An 18,922-nucleotide genomic window follows, 5' to 3' on the forward strand; every position below is an offset into this window, starting at 1 on the left:
TGATTACCTTCCCTCCAAGCAATGCATTTACAGAAGGAAGGGAACTTTTGCAGGCATGCATTTGCACAGGCAGCCATCCTCCTCCAGTCACACACACACACAGACATACACACAAGAACACACTTTCTTCCCATCCACCCACAGAGCGTCAGTCACATTTAGAATTTGCACAAATGCACACCCTCCCTCGTACATCACAATGCACACCCTCTCACCCACCTACACATCTCTTCCACAAAAATCACACCTGCTCACATACCCTAGAAGCACATTCCTATGCTATGCCGAGAGAGGAGAGAGAGAGAGAGAGAGAGGTGCTGAGTGGGTTTAAGAACTAAGAAAGGAACCACTCTTGTATAGCAGATAAAAAGGCAAGGCAGATCAGCACCCCACAGGTTTCTGCCTGCCACTTTGGCCCTGTAAGTAGAAATACTGAGAGCCAGGGCAGATACTGGAATGAAATTAGGGAGATAACATGGAACCAGGATGTCCTTTGGGGAAAGTGAGGTGGGATTTCCCTTCAGGGAAAGCAGACACATTTTCTAGCAGGATGGTGATGTGTCTCAGGCTTACAGTTAGAATGCGGAAAGCCACCTCCATGACTTGCCTAAGGAGCCAGCTTAACTGATAACAAAGTATAAACCCTTGGGCTAGAATTCTGTATCAGCTCAGGAGTGAAGAACAGGAAGTAGAAGCTGTGTTTGGTCTCTAGATTGAACATCTTCCGGGAATACTCTGTGCCAGGTTAATTGAAATAAAGAGAAGGGTCCCCTTTACTGGAGTCTTGAAGTCCCCTCTGGAGACAGTGTAGAACAGTTCTGGCTTCCGTTCCAGACTGTCTAACACTCAAAATTCCAAAGCTCTGGAAAAGAGCAAGCTTGTGTGCGTTTCTTTTCTTTTTTCCCCCTTCAGGAAAGCGTCCTGGAACCATCCTAGAGTTCCCAAGAAAATTGGCAGAGCGCTCAGCAGGAAGTCAGGCCCCTCCGATCCAACTGTTGACCAGACTTGCCAAGAGTCTTCCTATCCTGCCGCCTGGGGGCGCCCCCAGCTGGGTCCGCGGCTGCCGCCAGCACTGCTATTATCATTAAGATAATTAATAAACAAGCACTGGTGGGCCAAGTGGAGGAAGAGGGAGGCTCCTGCTGCTCAGGAGAATCCCTGGAAAGATCCAGTGAGTATGGGACGTCTGTCTCACTGGCTAGTTCTTTCTCCCCATCCAGGACCCCTGGAAAGCGCCTGTTGTGGGTTGTCCTCCAGGGGGCAAGAAGAGGTGAGGACAAGAGGACTTGGCAGGTGCGATTTGGAACCAGCTCTGCATCTTCCTGACAGGATGTCTGTGGGCAGGCCACCTCCAGTGATTACTGGTTGTGGAGCAGGCAATTATTCATTCTTTTAACAAGGATCTGCCTATTTATTTATGGAGTGCCTACTGTGCGCAAGGTGGTCTACTAATAATAGCAGATGTTTTACTAACTAGTATGAAGACGATGCCAGTGTTCACACTATGTCCCAGAAATGGGGGGTGGAAAGAGGAAGCAAGAAAGAAGAATGATACCCTCGAAAATCACGGTGATTTTGCTTTGGCCTTCGTAGGCTAACAGTGGGGATGGACACCTGAGAATTACGAAACAGATCTTGGAAAACTCTAGATGGACGACAAACTGGAAAACACTCTGGGAAGATGGGCTGGGGAGAATGGTCTTTCGATAGGAGAATACTTGGCGATTAAAGGTAGGCTACAAAGATCGAAAAAGAAAAAAAAAAAAAAAAAAAAACCAAACTGGGTGAAAAGCTCAAGCAAAGAGGTACAGGGATGCTAGCAGTTTCTCGGGGAGCTGTCCCAGGCGTCTCGGGGACACCTGAGGGTTGCTGTGTCTAGTAGGTGCTTTGTGTTCTGAGAGGGCTGTGTCGGAGTCTGAGGTCAGGATTTAGAACAGTGTTGGGGTGTGGCAGGAGCTTCCAAGCGGGGTTCTGAGGAGAGGATGGGGTGCCCCGCTGGAGACTGGAAAGTATTTGGGGAAGGAGGGGCGTGGCCGGGTGCCTGTCCAGGGAGCGAGGCAGGTCCTCCGCAGCGGCAGCGGAGTGGCCGGGGCGCGGGTCCCGCTGCGCCGTCTGGAGGTGGGCGGGAGGTCGGGCGGTAAGGGCTGAGGTTAGCGCTCGGCTCTCGCCACCGGGGCTGCGCGGGGGAGGGGGAGGGCGGCACGAGCTCCGCGGAGGGCGGGCGGGCCGGGAGGAGGCGGCGGCTCGCAGAAGAACATGAATCAGCGGCGGCGGCGGCGGCTGTGGAAGGAGCGCGGTGGCCCAGCCGCAGCCCCGGGGACTCCTCGCTGCTGACGGCGGTGGCCGCGGCTCTAGGCGGCCGCGGGTCCGGGACGCCCCGGCCGAGCGCCGCCCCCCGCCCCTCCCGCGGGCCTCCCGCCCCTCCTCCGCCACCCTCCTCTCAGCGCTCGCGGGCCGGGCCCGGCATGGTGCGGCGTCGCCGCCGATGGCGCTGAGGCGGAGCATGGGGCGGCCGGGGCTCCGGCCGCTGCTGCTGGCGGGACTGGCTTCTCTGCTGCTCCCCGGGTCCGCGGCCGCAGGTAGGGGTGGCCCGGGAGGCGGCGGGAAGCGGGGGGGCTGCTGAGCCGTACGACTGAGGGGCGCAGCCAGGGGACGGCAGCGGGCGAGACCCGGGCCTGGGCCGGCCAGAGGTTGGGGTCGGTGGCCGGGGCTGGAAGGCCGAGACTAGGACGCAGCGGGTGTTGGCTGCCAGACCTCCGGCCGCGGCCCCCGCCCCCAACTTTCTCGCGCCCGGGGCTGGCTGGGTGCAAAGGAAGGGAGTGGGGGGTGTGGGCAGCCGGGGGTGCTTAGGACTGTATTTTCCCGCCTCTATGTTCCTAGCTGTCTGCTCCCTTTTCCCCAGTCCTGAGGACCCATTCTGCCTTCCGCACACCCCCGAGGTCCCACTTTGAAACTACAGGGTCTGGGTTTGAGCACCCAGGGTTGTGAAGGTGCTGGATTCTAAAATACCTCTGCCCGTACTCTAGTTCCTGTGGCCCTTGGCGCTCCCGGAAACCCGAATGTTGAGTAGCTTGGGTTGGGTGAAGGTTACTGCTTCTTGTGAAGATTAGCTTTACGTTGCCACACGGCCACTGAGGCATTTCCCCGAGGCAGGAGGGCAGCACCTTTGTCTGCAAGTTCACACTGCACACATCTGGGTGCAGAAGGGGTGTGAAGCTATGTCTCCTGTCCTGTGAGGGTGAGTGGGAAGGGTATAGAGCGGCAGGGGGCCCCCAGGCAGCAGCCATCCAACAAGCATTTCTTAAAAACTGAGTTTTTTGCCACATTAGCCTCGAAAGGAAGGGAAGATAGAGAGTGGAAAGTATGTGCAAGCTTCGAGGTGCGTATCAGATGCTCAGAGAGCCCAGGAATTTACCTAGGGTTACACAGTAAAGAGCAGAAAGAACAGGTCTGGATTTCTTTTATGCAGATTCTTCACCTGCCCATCTGTTTAAAACATGCCAGGAGGGTGTGTGTGTGGGCGTGTGTTTATGTGTGTCCACCCTTGCCTGAGGAGGGTAAGATTTTAATAAGTGGGCCCTGTTGATGCCACAGTAGCTCCGGGGTCTTGGGGCTTCTGCTTAGGGCCCCACCCCTCCCTTCTGCCTCCCGTCTTCCTAGCACCCGCCCCAGCACACATTCAGGTATTAATAGAGCAGGCGGCTGCCAGGAAGGCTGCCATGTGTTTGATCTGACGTGGTTTTGTAGCCATATGTTCTCCACTTCAGGGGAGCACTCCCTCCTTCCTCTCCTCAGCCTCCCTTCATTTTACAGGATGGAGTCAGGGATACTAGCAGCAGTTCGTGGGCTTGACTGACACCCTGGGCAGAGAGCTGGCAGCCTGTTGCACTGGTTGGGTAGAGCAGTCATGCCCAGGACAGTGCCTGCTCAGGGAGGTTCAGCTAGGTTTGCATTCTGGTGATTGGGCAATAGGGAGGGAGCTATGGGGAAGAAGTCTTTGGTGCTAAGGGAACTGAGTGATACCAGAAAACTAGAAGTCTTGTCATACCCAGTCTCCCAGCCTGGGTTCAGGCTACCATCCTTCCAACAGCATCCTGCCTCTTGCTTCCTTGGCGCTGTCTGAGAATGAATCTTCTAGCATAGACAACTGTTTTCCAGAAGAGAATGAAGGGGGGATGTTCCCAGAGACGAAGGCTATTTCAGTCCTTTCCCATCCTGCAGGCCTGAAGCTCATGGGCGCCCCAGTGAAGATGACAGTGTCTCAGGGGCAGCCAGTGAAGCTCAACTGCAGTGTGGAGGGGATGGAGGACCCTGACATCCACTGGATGAAGGATGGCACCGTGGTCCAGAATGCAAGCCAGGTGTCCATCTCCATCAGCGAGCACAGCTGGATTGGCTTACTCAGGTGCAGGAGTGTGCGGGAGGGAGCGGGAGGACAGGCCTGTGCCCTGAGAACTGAGGCTTTGCTCATGTCTAGAGGTCTGTGGTCTTAAAATTTGGCAAACTGTGGAACCCTCTAGAAAATGACCATGTTAAACCCATTAAGTCTGCTCAGTGGAGTTGCCCCTCTTTTTTGTTTTTGTTTTTTCAGACAGGTTTCACTATGTAGCATTGGTGGCTTCTAGCACACCCTCTCTTTGTGTAGACAAGTCTAGTCTCAAACTCACAGTCCATTTGTCTCAGCCTCAAGGGTTGTGGGATTAAAGGACCTGACCCTCTTTTATTTTTTGTTTGTTTTGGTTTTGGTTTTTCTATACAGGGTTTCTCTGTATAGCCCTGGTTGTCCTGGAAAACTCAGAAATCCACCTGCCTCTGCCTCCCAAGTGCTGGGATTAAAGGTGTGCGCCACCACGCCTGGCTAGGATCTGGCTCCCTTGACTCTGAAAAATAAGCCTGCTATCCTGTTTTCACAGCCTAAAGTCAGTGGAGCGGTCTGATGCTGGCCTGTACTGGTGCCAGGTGAAGGATGGGGAGGAAACCAAGATCTCTCAGTCAGTATGGCTCACCGTCGAAGGTGAGGAGGCAATACTAGCTGTATGGGCCATTGGGCTTGGAGCTAAGACCTATAACTCTGCAGAAGAGAACTTAGTGTAAGCTGGACTGCCCTACTGCCTTCTGTGGCCTAGGCCAGTGGCTCTCAACCTTCTTAATGCTGCAACCCTTCAATACAGTTCCTCGTGTTGTGGTAACCCCCAACCATAAAATTATTTTTGCTGCTACTTCATAACTGAAAGTTTGCTATCATTATGAGCTGTAATACAAATATTTTTTGAGATAGAAGTTTGCCAAAGGGGTTGAGAGCCACATTGGCAGGCACATCCATACCTCAGGGACCCTACCTGCTGGAGTCTGGATGTTTAAGAACCACGGAGGCCACTAGGACCCACAGTTTTTGACGTCCTGTCTGTTTCAGCCTTCTGTCAAGGGTTCAAACTGTCAAGCAGTCATCAGAAGCTGGACCTTGTTCTGCCAAGTGGACCAACCAAAGGGGGGAGGGTGTGGGGGAGGGGAAGGAGGCTCTGCAGCTGCAGGAGCTCATTGCTGTACAGCCCTGGAAAACAAAGTGACTAAGAAAGTAACAAAGGGCCCTGAACAGGAGCTGGGGCCTGCCAGCAGAACTCTGCTAAAGCTCCACCCACTCCCCCTCCCAGGGTGCTCCTCCCCCTACATCCCCACCCCAGCCTCTCCCATACTCTGAGTAGAGCTGTCAGAGCTGGTTTGGGAAGGGACTGTGGGGGCTGGCAGCAAAGTCTGTCTTGCCTACGGGGGCAGCGGATGCAGCTGACCCAATCATAAGGGTCCTGTGGTGACTGCCTGTTACAGAGAACTATAGCTAAGAGGCGGCGAGGCTAACTCCCCCTCACTTTTTCTCCCTAGGTGTGCCATTCTTCACAGTGGAACCAAAAGATCTGGCGGTGCCACCCAATGCCCCTTTTCAGCTGTCTTGTGAGGCTGTGGGTCCTCCAGAACCCGTAACCATTTATTGGTGGAGAGGACTCACTAAGGTTGGGGGACCTGCTCCCTCTCCCTCTGTTTTAAATGTGACAGGTGAGCAGTCTCAGGAGGGGGCTTTGAGCCAAGAGTGAGCTGGGTCAATGCCTGTGGGGAGCACTATAGGGTTGGGATCCGCATAAATCTGAGTTTGTCGTTTGAGTGTCCAGAGCAAGTGCCAGCGTCAGGGTGCGTGAGCCGTGCCTTCGCTAAGCTCGTTAGTCGGGTGTGCTGTGCTGCCTAGGTGCGCTGATTAAGTGTGCTCCTGCTATGTGGTTAAAGAGGGTGCTGGGGCCTCCTTTCCTCACCCAAAACAGTCTGGTCCTTGCACAGCTGGCCATGAGAGAGGAATTATATGAGATCAGGGACACCCATCCTCCCCCCTCCCCAGGGAAGGAGCCAGAAACCAGCCCACGCAGAGCTAGGGAGGAGTGTCTGGCAAACCGGGAGCAGCCGGCTCAGGCTATAGAAAGGGAAATGGGGGAAGGTAAAGGGGAGAGGGAGGCCAGCACAGAAATACAGGGCCTCCTCACCTGATGGGCCTTTCTAGGAAATTTCCTAAATAACTGTATCTGTTTATATCCTCAGTGTTAGACCCCAGGCAGCCACACTGTACATTCTCCTAGACTTCCCCAAGAACCTGAGCATAATATCCATCACATGTTTGTGAGATTTGCTCATCTGTGAAACTTAAGTGTACTGTTTCCAGATGAGTCTGAGCAGGAAAGGGAAGTCCCCGGGGATTTGCATCTTAATAGAGGTACTGTAGGACCTGCTGGTGCCAAGGCAGGATCTGTTCAGAGAGGAGGCTGGTTCGCAGCTTCCAGCCTCCCTCCACATGTGCGTGGTTAGGACCCTCGGGCAGTCAGCCCTGTAATAATAAGCACTCAGTGGAACTCCTGCTGCATGTACCACACTGTGCTGGGCACCGTGGGGAATGGAAGGAAAACAAAGGCTTGAGGATGGTTGGGTAGACAAGACACAGACACGCAGAGCTGAGTCTTCCAAGGCTGAGTCTCCAGATTCGACAGGGACAGGGCAGAGAACAAAAGGGCTCTGGTGTGCACAATCAAGGGGTTGCCAGACAAGGGAGGTTCCCTGTGCTGCTTGTGGGAGATGAGATTAAGGTGGGAGGCACAGTTATAACATTCCTCCAAGCTCTCGCTGTGCACAGTGCACTTTAAATCTGTTTCTTTAAAATTCTCCCATTCATCAGATGGGGAAACAGCACCATCCAAGCCTGTTAGACTGCAAAGTCCTCGCTCCATTCCACCATACCCTACTGTCCAACCCCTTCCTTTGGCTAGAGGGACATTTAAGATGCTCTGGAAAGAGCCTGAATTGAAGTCCCTCCTTCCTAAACTCAGACTCAGTGGGAGTTGCTGCTTAGGGGACTGACTAAGGTTTTTTGGCCCCAGGAGTGACCCAGCGCACAGAGTTTTCTTGTGAAGCTCGCAACATAAAAGGCCTGGCCACTTCCCGACCAGCCATTGTTCGCCTTCAAGGTAGGGGGACACAGGCTAGGATGGGAGGGGATGGGGGTGTTGGGAAAGGACAGAGGCAGCCTCAGCCAACTGTCTAGCAGTGGGATTGGCTGGCTTTCCAGCTCGTCGCAGCACTGCAGGGATCTCCAGGTGAGGAGTCATTGGCATAGCTCCCATTCCTAGTGGGAGCACCTGAGACCCTGCCACAGCTGAGACAAGAATAGAAGCCTGACGTCACAGCAGATTTCCCATCACGAAGCAGAGTCCCTGGGAGGGAGGGAGGGAGGGAGGGAAGGAGCCAGCAGGAGATGGTCAAGGCTTTTATTCAACCTTGTTTCTGTCTTCTATAGAAGGAATGGGGGTGAGGGAAGCAGCCTGGCAGATGACAGAGGGTATCCAAAGTGTTGGTGCAGAGGAGGAGGGAGGGAGGGAGGAGAGAAGCCAGTATGCAAAGGCATTTATCTGTGGAAGGTGGGCAGTTGCCTGTTTCTCCTTTTGTAGTCCCAGAACACCCCTCCCCTCCCCCTTATTCTTTGGTCTGGGCCCTTTATTTGGGTAGCCAGCCTCTGCCCACAGCCTAGGCCCTCTCCAGGTATGGACAACAGTGCCCTACCGGTGGCTGGTTTATGCACCCCTATGCCTTGGATGGGCTAATCATTGATCTTTAGGAGGTGCTCCAGGCCTTAGGAGGAAATCAAGCCTTGACTCCCATGCCTCCCTCCCTCCCTCCCTCCCTCCCCTCCTATTTTCACTCGGTGCTGACACTAAGTCCCTATTCACAGCACCGCCTGCAGCTCCTTTCAACACCACAGTAACAACGATCTCCAGCTACAACGCTAGCGTGGCCTGGGTGCCAGGTGCTGACGGCCTAGCTCTGCTGCATTCCTGTACTGTACAGGTAGGCTGAGCTGAGCACAGCAGGGTCTGGCTGACTGACTGTGCTGGCTTTGGCTGCACTTTGTTGCACTTACTAGGCCTGCTTGGGAATCTGCCGCTGCAGAACTCTTCAGATGCTTCTCCACCATAGGAGGAGCCCAGGCTACCGTCTGCTCTATCCTTTACCTCAGTAGCAGATGCTGCAGACAGGCTTCAGGCCTGTGCCTTCTTTATGCTAGAAAGCAGATCAGAGCAGGCTTGGGTGTCTGGGAGAGTATTCTCCTTCTTGAAGTTCCCCCCTTTCAGTGTTAAGAATCAAACCCAGGCCTGTCACATACTAGGCAAACCCTGTACCAGCACGAAGATCAAACACAGCTGGTATTCCTCCCTCTCACATCCTGCCACTGCCCCTACAGAGAACAAGAGGAAGAGGAAGGCTAACAAACCCTGGCGAAGTTTGTCTGTTTGTTTGTTTGTTTTTCTGTGCTGGGAATAGACCCAGAGCTTTGCACATGCTAAGCAAATACTCCGTGCCTGTGTATTCCAGTCCTTTAGTAAGAACCTTTGAAACTCTTCTCATCATGTCGCCTAGACAAGATGGGCCCTCTCCTGGCTTCACCCTGGCCACAGCCCTTTGTCCCAAGGGCAGAGTCTTCAGGGCTAAGGGACAAGCTTATCTGGTTCATTTACTGCCACATAAAACTGTACATTCAGAATGTCTTGCCCTGGCTGCTCGAAGTCTGAGTCAAAGGCCTGAATGGGCCTCTTCTCTGGCCCATCCTTCCAAAGGTAGACTTGCTGTGTGTGATGTGTGTACCTCTGTGTCTGATGACAGCCACTGGGGGTAGTGGTGGGGAACAGTCAGCATTTTTCACATCCATGCACTGTAAGCGCACATGCCAAAGGCTCCTTCCTGAGGCCCAGCTCTTCCCCGGTTCTGGATAGAGTGTTGTGGAGATGTAGCTCAATTGGTAGAGTGCTTGCTTAGCATGTAGGAAGCCCTGGATCCCTCCCCAGCACCACCTAAAACCAGGCATCGTGTCACTTCCTATCCCAGTACTTGGGCAGTTCAAGGATATTCCTGGCTATAGAATGAATTCAAGGCTAGCCCGAGCTCCTGAGACCGCCTTAGAGGAAGGGGAGGGAGGGAGAGAGCCTATGACAATGAGAAGAAACTAGACTAAGCATAGAGTGCAATGGAAAGGTGCTTGTCTGGCTTACCTAAAGCCTGTACGTGATCCCTAACACTTCTGAATAAATAAGTGAATAAATAAATAAATATACTGGGAGATCTTTAATGTTTAAGTATTGAACCATGGAGTAGAAGGATTTGTGTGTGTTGAGAGCTGGGGATGCCAAGGACTGAACTCAGGGCTTTTTTGGACTAACACTAAGTGAGCACACTGCTGCTGAACTTGCCTCTCCAGGCACACACATAAGCCTTCCTCTGTATTCTTGTTCTGGGCCCCTAAAATGTAACCCGAGAAGCTGGCTCACAGTGCTCTCTGCCCCCCATTCTTCTCACTCTGAGAAGCTCTGAGCTTTGGGGCAGAGAGTAAACAGAGATGGCAGACACTCTGGAACAATCAGGCACTAAGTACAAATAGGCAAGCAGAGTTTTCTGGAGTTGCTGAGCCATCAAGAAAGCGACGCTATCCGCTATCCTGGCATAGTGGTGCACACTCTTAATCCCAGCACTCAGGAGGCAGTGGGAGACAGATCTTTGAGTTCGAGGCCAGCCTGCTCTACAGACTGAGTTCCAGGACAGCCAGGGCTACACAGTGAGATCCCATCTCAAAAACAAGAAAAGGGACACCCACCTGTCTTGACCCCCTGCTCCTTGCTGGGTATCGCCTTGCCCATGAACCCATGTCTACCACTGAGCTTGTGCTCAGTCTCAGTAAGTAGGACTCCTCTAGGTTATTCCAAGAAAGGAATAGTATCTGCAAAATACAGAGGGTGAGCTTGCTGACAGACTTGGAGGAAGCATTTGTTCAATCTCCCATGCCATACCTATCCTGCCTTCCATCTCATCTCAGAGACCTGACTCCTTATCTGATCTCACTGGGTTTGTCCTTTTCTGGTTTTTGTCTTTTGCTTCTGTTTTGTTTTCTGAAGGTGGCACACGCCCCAGGAGAATGGGAGGCCCTTGCTGTTGTGGTTCCTGTGCCACCTTTTACCTGCCTGCTTCGGAACTTGGCCCCTGCCACCAACTACAGCCTTAGGGTGCGCTGTGCCAATGCCTTGGGCCCTTCTCCCTACGGCGACTGGGTGCCCTTTCAGACAAAGGGCCTAGGTAAGGAACTCAGCAGGAGGGGCAGGGCTGGAGAGGGAAGGCATCACTCATTCAGTGAGCGCTTATTGAGCACCTACTGCATGCTACTGCATACCATGTTGTATCTAGTTCTTATAGAAGGACCAGATAGATAAGCAAACTGGAAAAGACAGGAGAGTATAAGAATACTTCAGGGTGCCCAAGCAGAATCCCCTAAAGTGGGCTAGAATACAGCTCATTGGTTGATTCCTTGGCTAGAGGTTCAATCTCCAGGACCCCTGAAAAAGAAAAGATCCTGCTAGGGTGGCCAGCCTGCTGACATTGTGAATAAGTGGGCTCTGGGTTGGAAAGGCCTGGGTGACAGAGGCATGAGTGGGCCTGCAGGATAAGAAGACATATAAATATTTTGTGGGAAAGTGCAGCAAGGTAAAAACACAGCAAGTCAAAAGAACACTACCCAGGAATTGATTGTCGTTCTCTGCTTGTTAAATGAGGCTGGGCGGGGGGAGGGCAAAGCAGTAGTACCAGGGTGATGAAGAGTCACAGCTATAGTGATGTGGGGGCTGGGCCGTTTCTGTCTTGCCCAGGCTTCCCTCCCCAACACAGGGGGTGTTAGCAATTGCAGCTGGGAGGCAAGCCCTTTCCTCATCCTCTGCTTTTTGAGCTCTTCAGCTCTTGGTTTGTGTGGGATAATGATGGTAGGGAAGGCAGGGACTCCTAAGAGCTTTCTTTCTTTGGGTACAGCGCCAGCCAGAGCTCCTCAGAATTTCCATGCCATTCGTACCGACTCAGGCCTTATCCTGGAATGGGAAGAAGTGATTCCTGAGGACCCTGGGGAAGGCCCCCTAGGACCTTATAAGCTGTCCTGGGTCCAAGAAAATGGAACCCAGGTAAGGGAGACAGTTCCTTCTGCTCCCCCTACTGTGCTGGAGAGTCTACCCTGTACTTCTGAGACTTAGAAGAGCTTTAGAATGCTTCTGGAGGGTCTGGGCTCCCACAGGCAGCCCCAGGGAATACCCTCCACCTCCTGGCTAGGCACACTCCCTGTCTCATTGGTTTGTCTCTCCTCTGGGATAGCCCTGTGGCCGCTTTGTATACAAATCAGGGAAGCCTAGCCCTGCCCCTGCAAGGATGGGGGCAGCAGGGGACACAGATAAGGCTTTGTCCCCAGTCCCTGCTCTACTTCCTGTCACCCTCTTGTAGCGGTGAGGATTGTTTATGTTTCAGAGAGGCCTCACCCCTGCAGTCCAGGGCAGGAATGTGGTGACTCCCAGGGGATTGTGTTCTGCAGCCCCTAACAACTCACTGCGCCCCTAAGGTTCCCTAATTCCTTAGTTGAACTTTCTTCTGGCCTCCCAGCCCAGCTGGAGGCTTCCCCAGGCTCAGTGTAAGGGTAGGGCTTTTCCTGGTTATAGGATGAGCTGATGGTGGAAGGGACCAGGGCCAATCTGACCGACTGGGATCCCCAGAAGGACCTGATTTTGCGTGTGTGTGCCTCCAATGCAATTGGTGATGGGCCCTGGAGTCAGCCACTGGTGGTGTCTTCTCATGACCATGCAGGTAAGGCATGCAGGGCAGGCGTAGGGTGCAAGGCTTTCAGGGATTACACCGACTGATAGGAGGAGGCTGGTCACACACACACACACACACACACACACACTGACTGGTGTTTCTGTCTTGGTTTTCCTCCCTTTGCTTTGGTCACACTGCAGGTGACAGCAGTGAGAGCCTGTCACTGCTCAGGTACAAGCGCTTGGATCTTTGAGGTCTTTTTGATTTGACACCCTGCTTAGCATAGGAAATCTTTTGGCTAGACTAGGTGAGGTGGCCACCCTAGGACAGTTCTAAAAGGACATTTTAGTGTCAGTCTGGCTCATGACAACGCCTTTCCCTTTCCCAGGGAGGCAAGGCCCTCCCCACAGCCGCACATCCTGGGTGCCTGTGGTCCTGGGCGTGCTCACCGCCCTGATCACAGCTGCTGCCTTGGCCCTCATCCTGCTTCGGAAGAGACGCAAGGAGACGCGATTTGGGTAAGGAAGTGGGACAGCGGCCAGTGAAGAAGGTGGTAACAGAGGGCCTTGTAATTTACCTGATGTCTGGGTTTCTCTTTAGGCAAGCCTTTGACAGTGTCATGGCCCGAGGGGAGCCAGCTGTACACTTCCGGGCAGCCCGATCTTTCAATCGAGAAAGGCCTGAACGCATTGAGGCCACATGTGAGTGCTGGAGCATCACAGAAGGGAAAAGACAGGCTATCTTGTGTTCCTACCTCTTACCAACTCCTTTATCCAGCTAAAGAGCCTGAACCTTTATAAGTCCCAGAGTAATGAAAAGGGACACCCTAACTTGCTTGGGGGAGCTTATCACCACAGTGTGGGAGATCCAGGCTCTGCTGAGGGCAGACAGCTGGGTGGAGCTGGAGGCTGGAGTGTGGATTTGACTGCAGCCTCACTTCCCTTTCACCTCCTCCCTGCAGTGGATAGCCTGGGCATCAGCGATGAATTGAAGGAAAAGCTGGAGGATGTCCTCATTCCAGAGCAGCAGTTCACCCTCGGTCGGATGTTGGGCAAAGGTGCAGGGGCTGTGGGGGACTAGCATGAGTTTGCCCTCTCTGCATGGCTTGTTCCAGTTGCTTCCAGGGTATGAATTTGGGTCAGCTCCTATAAACAAGATATACCTATGGATGCCTGATTTAGGGGCTTTACAAGGGATCATGAGTAGAGGCAAGGAGCCATTTCCCCACACAGACTCTTCTAAGAGCCTTAATTGATGATTTTATGACCATATGAAGAGTCACCTGAGAGGGAAGGGTGTGGGGAGCCTGAGGTGTCTCACCCTGTCCATTGATTTCTTGCTTAGGAGAGTTTGGATCAGTGCGGGAAGCCCAGCTAAAGCAGGAAGATGGCTCCTTCGTGAAAGTGGCAGTGAAGATGCTGAAAGGTGAGTTAGACAATAGGGTTTGTTGCCAGGTAGGGAAGAGGGCAAAGGGAGGGACTGATCTGGAGCAGGCACCACTCTGCTTGAGATTTCCCAAGAAGCTACTCAGCAGTAGCAGGGATGCTGACTGCACCACGTGAATAATTCAAAAGCATAAGCCCACGCAAAGATTCGTGCCCCAGCTTTGCTCCCTGCAGTCAGCGGTGACGGCGTTCACCGTTCACTCTTGGGTGATTGCAGCTGTGATCAGAGTTCCTGAGCTGCCAAAATCAAGGGAGAGGATGATTTCCTAAGGGGAAGTCTGCACTGGGGAGGCTGAGGTAGGGATTGTTACAAGTTTGAGGCCAGCCTGGCCAATAGAGTGAAACCTAAAAGAAAAGTTCAAAAACTCAAGCCTGGAGTGGTGATTCCAGTGCTTGTGAGGAGCAAGGCAGAAGGATCACAAGTCTGAGACCAGGCTGAACTGCAGAGTGAGCCCTAGATCAAACAATCAAAGGATAAAAAAGTGAAGTGGGAAATGTTAGCAGGCAGAGAGAATGTTAGAAAACCCCAGTCCCTGGCCCCTGTGAAGCCCAGGGCTTCTGTGAGTCCTAGGAGTCCTGGGAGGGTGGCAGGAGTGGTGAGTCCTGTTTCCATTCCTTCTCCTTCCTTTCTCCCAGCTGACATCATTGCCTCAAGCGACATAGAAGAGTTCCTCCGGGAAGCAGCTTGCATGAAGGAGTTTGACCATCCACACGTGGCCAAGCTTGTTGGTGAGCCCATTTGGAGGAGGCAGATATAGAATAGGGCTAAAAATATGCTCCACCAACGTGAGAGGGCAGCCTGGAGGAGAAAAGTTTGGCTACCCAGTGAGCAAGCAGGTAGTTAGTGAGGTCCTGTCTGAAATCAGGCTGGAAGGAGCTGAGCTTGAAACTGCTCATGTGGGTGGAGGAGAAACAGAGACGATATACTCAGAGCAAGGGCCAGCAGGCAGGGCAGAGCCCTTCATGAGTAGTCCCCAGGCAGGAGGAGCAGTGCCAGGGCTAGAGATGGAAGCCAGCAGGTAGGGAGGCACTGTTGCAGATACCTAGCTGTCCTTCGGCCTTCCTGTGCCCAGTTCTTGACTCTCCCTTGTCTCCTAGGGGTGAGCCTCCGGAGCAGGGCTAAAGGTCGTCTCCCCATTCCCATGGTCATCCTGCCCTTCATGAAACATGGAGACTTGCATGCCTTTCTGCTCGCCTCCCGAATTGGGGAGAACCCTTTTGTGAGTGCCTCAGGTCGGGGTGGCCAGGAGGAACTGGGTGGGAGACTGGTGCCTGGAAAAGGGAGCGAACCTGGGGAGAAGAGGCTTGTCGGGCAGGACTCAGGGAGCCGATGGGGTCAGAGCCCAACTACACGTAAACTGTCTTCCTTTTCCCTCGTGAAGCCCTGCCAGAAATTTAAGAGCAGGCAAAGACCTTTAACGGGAAGAAATTTGATTCTTTGTCAGGCTTGCCGCAGCTTCCTCAGAAGGTTCTCCATCCCCTATCTCCTTTTCAGAGATACTTACGATAGTCTTTAGGCTTTCTGACTAGAGAATTTCATTCATTATGCCTCACACAGAGTGGGGAGGTTCAACCTGGTTTTGCCCTGTCTGCCTACCAGAACCTGCCGCTGCAGACCCTGGTCCGGTTCATGGTGGACATTGCCTGTGGCATGGAGTACCTGAGCTCCCGGAACTTCATCCACCGAGACCTGGCAGCTCGGAATTGCATGTAGGAATGGATTCTGGTGGCCTGCTTGGTGGGAGGCAGCTGCCACCTCCTACCTTGGATAGAACCTCCTATGCATGGGGATAGGAGCCTCACTTTAGTAAGGCTCTGGGCCTGGGGAAGACTGAGTCTGTCTTTCAACACCCCTCTCAGGCTGGCCGAGGACATGACAGTGTGTGTGGCTGATTTTGGACTCTCCCGGAAAATCTATAGCGGGGACTATTATCGTCAGGGCTGTGCTTCCAAATTGCCCGTCAAGTGGCTGGCCCTGGAGAGCTTGGCTGACAACTTGTATACTGTACACAGTGATGTGGTGAGCAGGGTGTCCCAGTGGGGCTTGGTAATGTGAATAGGGTGAATTAATGTGCGGGTGGATGTGCAGGACCCAAAAAGGACCACCAAAGTTCTGCTCTTTGAGCTTTGTCTAGTGACGAGACCCTTGAATCCCGGGATATGGCTCTGCTTGGCTCAGGTAATCAATAACATTCCCCCTCAACCCTGATCCTATACCAGTGGGCCTTCGGGGTGACCATGTGGGAGATCATGACTCGTGGGCAGACGCCATATGCTGGCATTGAAAATGCTGAGATTTACAACTACCTCATCGGCGGGAACCGCCTGAAGCAGCCTCCGGAGTGCATGGAGGAAGTGTGAGTATCCTGGGTCGTGGGTTAGGGAAGGAGCTTTGGCTCGAGGCTGCTACCATAGCAGCTCAGAACCTCCACCTGACTTCTGTTTGTCGTCCTTTTGGGCCTTGTAGTTGAGTGTGAGAATTGATCTCTACTCCATATTACATCTTTTTCCTGAAGCTCCCTGCTTGCTCTCTCCCCTCCCCCCTTATTCTCCCTCCACTCTCTTTTGTTTTCTGGACGGGAGAATATTGAGGCGATGTCCCTGGGCAGCTCAGGTTGGCCTCCAAACTCTGGGATGACAGCTGTGGACCATTATGCCTGGCTCTTACCCCATATCTCATGCTCCTGGCTTTTCCTGTCTATTGTTTCCAGTCTCTGGTGGAGGACAGAGTTGAGCAGCAGCCCAGGTTTCCTCGTCACCTTTTGGGAGCCTAGCTAGTCTACAAGCCTGCGTCTAGCACCCTATCTCTAAGCACAGGGCTGCACAGGGCCTCAGGAAGAACAAGCAGCCTGTGACTGTCTTTTCTTAGCCAGGACAAGCTGGGGGGTAGGGGGAGCTGGGCTTCTCCCTTGGTCTCAGCTTTCCCTTGAAGCAGAATCCTGAGATCCTGGGAAGAAGGAAACCAATCCCTTTCTTTGTAACCTGCCCAAAGTACTGTGGGACAGGGCAGAACACGGACATAGTGTAAACAAACCCCCTTGGCAGGGTGACATAATTGTCACTTACCCTGGCTGGGCCCTTTAGGTATTCTCCCAGGCAATCTTCCTATCACCCTATAAGGAAGAGGCTTATTTTCTCCATTTTGTGGCTGAGGAAATGGGATTAAAGAGGTTAAATAACATGGTCAGGGTCACACAGCTATTATGTGAATGAGTTACTACTCAAACCTAGATCCTTTGGCTTTAGTGTTTATGCTCTGAACCCTGAAATCAACTGTGTTTGGTCTGTTCTAGTATTACTGCCTGACTTCAGTCAAGACAGAGTAGAGTGGTTCAAGGGAATATATACATGTTCCTTTTGTGGTTTGGGGGTTAGGTCTCCAGAGTGTTACAGCCATGAGCAAGCAGATGTGGCAGCAGTCTTCTCTGGGCACCAAGAGAAAAACATTTAAATTATTTGTTTACTTATTTGTTTATTGTGGTGCTAGGAATTGAGCTTAGGGACTGTATATGAGAAGCAGGCGCTCCACCACGGAGCCCCACACTCGCACTGCAGAAGGCCGTGTGCATGCAGCAGCCAGCCCTGCCCACCTGTTTTGTAAGCAGAGCTCAGGGTATTGTAGACTTTGAAAGCTCAGATCTCCTTGTGGCTGCACCTGGCCTCAGCCCTCTTCTAGAGCTGCAGAAGCCATGCTCTGAGGAGCCGGAGGGACAGACCCTGGCTGGCTCAGTCTTCTCCCAGACTGGAGCTGCTGTTGTCAATGAAGGGTGGGCGGACACTGGCCTCCCACCAAGCAGCCTGGTGGAAGGATGCCAGTTGGCTTCTAGCACAGCCTTGAGAATTATATCCCAGTCTGGCCATATACCCGTGGTTCTGGACCATTCCCACAGCCTGCCTGGGGTCTGGCATGATTCTTCTGCCGTTGGAACCCTGATTAGGAAGGCTTTTTTTGTGAGACAGTCCTTGGTGCTTTTGCCATGGACAAAAGTCAGGCATTGTTGACTGCACTTTGTTTGAGACCTTCCCCACAAGGGGAGGGAGGGTGTGTGTGTGTGTGTGTGTGTGTGTGTGTGTGTGTGTATGTGCGCTCAGACTTAGAAACAGTGAGAGCTCTAAGAGAATTTGTAAGGCTAAAGAGTGCAGGTGGGGTATTCTTGGCAGAGAAAGAGGACTGGAAACTTTTCTGAAAATGTAAGCATACATGAGTGGGTGCTGCCTCGTGTAGACTTGGGACAAAAGAGGTACATGTCTGCCCCCTCAAAAGGTAACCCCGAGTCCAGGGTCTGGGATATGGTAACTCGGCAATAGAGGACTTGCTTAATATACGCTAGGCCCTAGGCCAAAAAACAAGAAAAACAATCCTGCCTCCAGTCTTTTGTTTAAGACAAAAGTGCTTTTATTTTAGTCCCCTCCTGAGACTGCTCAGAAGAAAGATGGGCACTAGCTAGCCCTTGTGGCTTCAAGTCAGTCATAGTTCTCTGGCTTTGGGGAACTTGTTTGAGATGATCTCACTTATCTTAGACTGGACTCCCATGAGCTGAGAGCTGAGAGGTACCCTAGACTTCAGATCCTCCTGCCACCACGCCCAAGTGTCAGAATCCCAGCGGTGTAGCACTTATGAGGTACTGGAGGTCATACCTGGGACTGTGCACACTGGGCAAGCATCCTACCAACCGACTTCCTTCCAGGCCTGTGTTTTATTTTCTGAAATAGGGCTTTGCTATATAGCTCATACTCAAACTGTGTCTTAAGCCTGCCCCAAACTGGTGGCAGTCCTCCTGCCTCCACCTCCTGAGTGCCAAGGTTATAGGTGTGCATCCCATGAAAGCCTGCTCTGTTACTCGCTACTTCATTAAGGATTTTTTATTTAAAGATTTATTTATTCTATTTATATGAGTACACTGTTACTGTCTTCAAACACACCAGAAGAGGGCATTGGATCCCATTACAGATGGTTGTGAGCCACCATGTGGTTGCTGGGAATTGAACTCAGGACCTCTGGAAGGGCAGTCAATGCTCTTAACTGCTGAGCCATCTCTCTAGCCCTTCATTACGGATTTTTTTGCATATTCTTTTTTATTACTATCATTAATTTATTTATTTCACATCCTGATCACAGCTGGTCCTCCCAGTCCTTCCCTCCATTACATTCCCCTTCCCTTTTCTCCTCAGAGAAGGCCAAGCCTCCCATGGATATCAACCCACCTTGGCTTATCAAATTGCAGTAAAACTAGTATTTTTTAAATTTTTTCACTTTTTTTTAAATTAAATTATTTATTTTTTACTTAACTAGACTTGATTTGGTTTGTTTTTGTTTTTTTGTTTTTTTTAAAGATTTT

At 52.3% G+C, this 18,922-nt stretch overlaps 1 protein-coding gene across 3 annotated transcripts in view; it reads left to right on the forward strand.

The window, feature by feature from the left end:
• The first annotated feature begins 1,598 nt into the window (after nt 1-1,598).
• The window catches only part of Tyro3 (TYRO3 protein tyrosine kinase), a 19,862-nt gene continuing 2,538 nt past the window's right edge, over nt 1,599-18,922 (forward strand). The window contains exons 1-18 of one of the 3 annotated variants that reach the window (XM_029474399.1): nt 1,599-1,731; nt 4,222-4,405; nt 4,914-5,014; nt 5,878-6,048; nt 7,410-7,496; nt 8,258-8,373; nt 10,470-10,647; nt 11,371-11,516; nt 12,042-12,186; nt 12,527-12,656; nt 12,739-12,839; nt 13,100-13,195; nt 13,483-13,563; nt 14,220-14,312; nt 14,682-14,803; nt 15,184-15,293; nt 15,444-15,603; nt 15,804-15,940. In XM_029474399.1, the coding sequence (XP_029330259.1) occupies nt 1,650-1,731; nt 4,222-4,405; nt 4,914-5,014; nt 5,878-6,048; nt 7,410-7,496; nt 8,258-8,373; nt 10,470-10,647; nt 11,371-11,516; nt 12,042-12,186; nt 12,527-12,656; nt 12,739-12,839; nt 13,100-13,195; nt 13,483-13,563; nt 14,220-14,312; nt 14,682-14,803; nt 15,184-15,293; nt 15,444-15,603; nt 15,804-15,940 (2,240 nt within the window). In that variant the 5' untranslated portion in view covers nt 1,599-1,649. Of the gene's footprint in view, nt 1,732-2,095; nt 2,119-2,212; nt 2,580-4,221; nt 4,406-4,913; nt 5,015-5,877; nt 6,049-7,409; nt 7,497-8,257; nt 8,374-10,469; nt 10,648-11,370; nt 11,517-12,041; nt 12,187-12,526; nt 12,657-12,738; nt 12,840-13,099; nt 13,196-13,482; nt 13,564-14,219; nt 14,313-14,681; nt 14,804-15,183; nt 15,294-15,443; nt 15,604-15,803; nt 15,941-18,922 lie in introns of those variants that run through there. The other 2 variants (XM_029474400.1, XM_021184197.2) reach the window with 2 other exon arrangements.

This window comes from Mus caroli, chromosome 2 (assembly GCF_900094665.2).
Source record: "Mus caroli chromosome 2, CAROLI_EIJ_v1.1, whole genome shotgun sequence".
Classification (NCBI taxonomy): Eukaryota; Metazoa; Chordata; class Mammalia; order Rodentia; family Muridae; genus Mus; species Mus caroli.